The sequence below is a fragment of the Lactuca serriola genome, chromosome 3 (genome assembly GCF_051521515.1).
Source record: "Lactuca serriola cultivar US96UC23 chromosome 3, Lser_US96UC23_V15, whole genome shotgun sequence".
NCBI classification, from domain to species: Eukaryota; Viridiplantae; Streptophyta; class Magnoliopsida; order Asterales; family Asteraceae; genus Lactuca; species Lactuca serriola.
This window is the reverse complement of record NC_136410.1, coordinates 108,436,700-108,439,727: the sequence shown is the minus strand read 5'-3', so window position 1 is coordinate 108,439,727 and position 3,028 is coordinate 108,436,700. Positions and strand designations below refer to the sequence as shown.

Here is a 3,028-nt window from a genome sequence, read left to right as displayed (position 1 = left end):
ATCTTGTGGTATGCTTTATGGACCATTTTCTAGGGTTTTGGTCCCAAAGGTGGAGACTTTATGAGCAAGTGGTCTCCATTAGCTTAGATTCATCATATTTCTGGTCCATTTGAGTTGTAGATCCATAAAAATGTAATATTGGACGTGAATGATTAGCCATGCATGAGATCTAGATCCTTGAGTTGAAATGGAAAGGTGTTAAGGAGTGTAAGAGCCCTTACAGCCATGCCAAGGCTTAAAGGTTCCGACTTTATGAGTAAGGATGCTTAAATAAGGCCGTATCTAGAAGTTGAAGTAGTGGCTTAACCGATTAAGACCAAAAATGAAGTCTGTATAGATCTGACTATTACGCTGGGCGTAACTCCCAGTACGCGCAGCGTACTGGGTGGAGACCCTGACTATTGAGTTGGCGATGTACGCCCCGCGTACATCAGTCTATACGCCCTGCGTACTGAAGATGTTGACTTTTAGGGTTTTGGTCAACATGTGGACTTTGAGTCAAGGGAGGGTAAAATGGTCTTTTACCCCTCTGAGGAATGTTAATAAGGGGGAAAGTCTAGTGGTGGAAGTCTATATCAATTAAAATGATATTCGTTATGATTAGGCGAGGTTGAGTCTTCATTTGGGATTCGGAGATAGCGAGCACGTGAGATTCTAGACTTTCCACGAGGTGAGTTTTCTCACTATACTGTACCCGGAAGGGTTTTATTGTGTGACCGGAAGGTCGGATATGTTATGAGTTGTATGCATCGTATATGATAAGTTAATTGTTATATGTGCTATGTATGCTATGCTTGATATGGGCCGGAAGGCATTATGTTATGGGCCGGAAGGCATATATGTTATGGGCCGGAAGGCATCGTGATGAGGACCGTAAGGTAGGACCTGAAGGTTTACCGAGTCGGGACGGAAGTCCCCTGAGACACATGGACCGGAAGGTCAGGGCCTGGAAAGGCGTATGTCTGTAATAAGTATTTTGGGGAACTCACTAAGCATTTATGCTTACAGTTGTTGGTTATGTGTTTTAGGTACTAGCGAGGACCGTGGCAAGGCACCGGCGTGATTTGTACACACTGACGAAGGAACTGATTTATGATCATGGGATGTATTTTGTTACAATGACATTGGTTACACATGTGATTTCAGAATATTAAATGATGGTTTATGTTGTTTGAAAAATGAAAAATTGTTTTGAAAATTTTACGTTGTTACAGCAATTCAACAATCAAAGAAAATAATTCCTAAACTCATTTGATGCAATAGCATATGAATTGTTGTTCAGAGACATGCATATTGATCAATTAAAATATAGGAAAGAAAGTACCCGTTTTTTTTTGTTTGATGAAAGTTCAAAATTTGCGTGCGAAAATTCGGGATTTGAAGATCTTGCAACTCTCCACCCCAAGCTTTAAGCTTTGTTCAATATCCCGTGCGAAGAACTTTACCGCAAAAACCCGAGGAATCCGGCAATGGCTTGAAATTCCACTAAAATTTTCCGGCGATCTTTGAGAGATATTTTTGTTAGGGTTTGTACCCTTGTCCAAGGGGAGCACAATGGTGGTGTCGGAATCGCAAGAGGTGGCCGGAGTTGGCCGGAAAACGTCCGAAAAGTGATGGTGGAGTGGTGGTGGCGTCCTGAGTTACAGCAACAGATCGGACCGGTTTTTTGGGGGTTTGTAGAGCTGGGAAATTGGTGAAGAATGACGGTGATCTAGGGGAATCCGACTGGCGGTTTGACGGGAAACTGAGTTTTAGTGGTGGAGAAGGAGGTTCTCTAATGGAGGTTAAGGGGAGAAGAATGGAGAAGAAGAAGGGTAGAAGGGCCAGCTGGTGGTGTTTATTAGTTAAAATCGCGGTCACACCTGGTCAAAAGCGAGTCAACACTGGTCAACAACACACGCGGATGCGGACGCGGACGCGAGTACACCCGGTCCGTGTGAATAAACCCGAAATTCTTCTATTTTCCTTCAACGCACGCGGACAAGTTCGAAGAGGTGACGTGGTCCGCATGAATAGGTCTGAAACTCTTCTATTTTCTGATGATGGACGCGAACACCTGAGGAGACCACACGCGGACCATTTGTTTATTAATGCGGACGAGATCTGGAGTACATGCGGTCCGCGTGAATTCTGTTGCCATTTTTCTCAATTTTTGCTCTTTGACCAATACGAACACTGGGTCTTCAAATCCAACATTCTTTTACTGCAAGAAGGAAGAAGAAGAGATGATAAATGAAAAAATGGTCTATCTCCGACATTTTTTCAGAACTAGAAAAGATGAAAACTTTAAGTTTTCTAAAAATGCCCCTCTTTAACGTCTTTGGCGATACATGCTTCCCTTTTGATTTCAGTACACCGAGGCATCCACTTGGATGACATCTAGGACATTTGCGCTAAAACCTTCATAGAAAGGTTTCAAACGATGCCCATTGACTTTAAAGATTTGCCCCGTTTCTTCACTTTGGATCTCAACCGCTCCATGCTCAAAGACTTTTAACACAGCAAACGGACCTATCCATCTTGACCTCAACTTTCCAGGAAATAATTTGAATCACGAATGGTAAAGCAAAATCCTATGTCTCGGTTCAAAATTCTTGCGATTAATGGACTTGTCATGGAAAAGCTTTGTCCTCTCCTTGTAAATTCTTTAGTTTTCATAGGAGTCATTTCTTAACTCCTACAACTCTTGAAGTTGAAGCTTCATATTCCTTCCCGCCTCGTTCATGTTGAAGTGGCATTGTTTTACTGCCCAAAATGCACGGTGTTCCAATTCCACGGGAAGATGACATGGTTTTCCAAAAACCAACCTAAATGGAGACATTCCTATCAGGGTCTTGTACGCGGTTCGATAGGCCCACAAGGCATCATCAAGCCTTGAACTCCAGTATTTTCTTGTTGGATTCACCTTTTTCTCAAGAATACTCTTCACTTCACGATTCGAAACTTGCACTTGACCATTCGTTTGAGGGTGGTAGGTTGTTGAAACACGGTGGGTCACGTTGTACTTCTTCAATAAAGCCCTTATCAT

The 3,028-nt window shown here is 42.7% G+C and overlaps 1 protein-coding gene across 1 annotated transcript; it reads right to left on the bottom strand.

The window, feature by feature from the left end:
- Positions 1-2,677: 2,677 nt before the first annotated feature.
- On the bottom strand, positions 2,678-3,028 carry LOC145095604 (uncharacterized). Its single transcript, XM_079033454.1, has one exon. It carries the CDS (start codon positions 3,026-3,028, stop codon positions 2,678-2,680), a length of 351 nt encoding a protein of 116 aa, XP_078889580.1.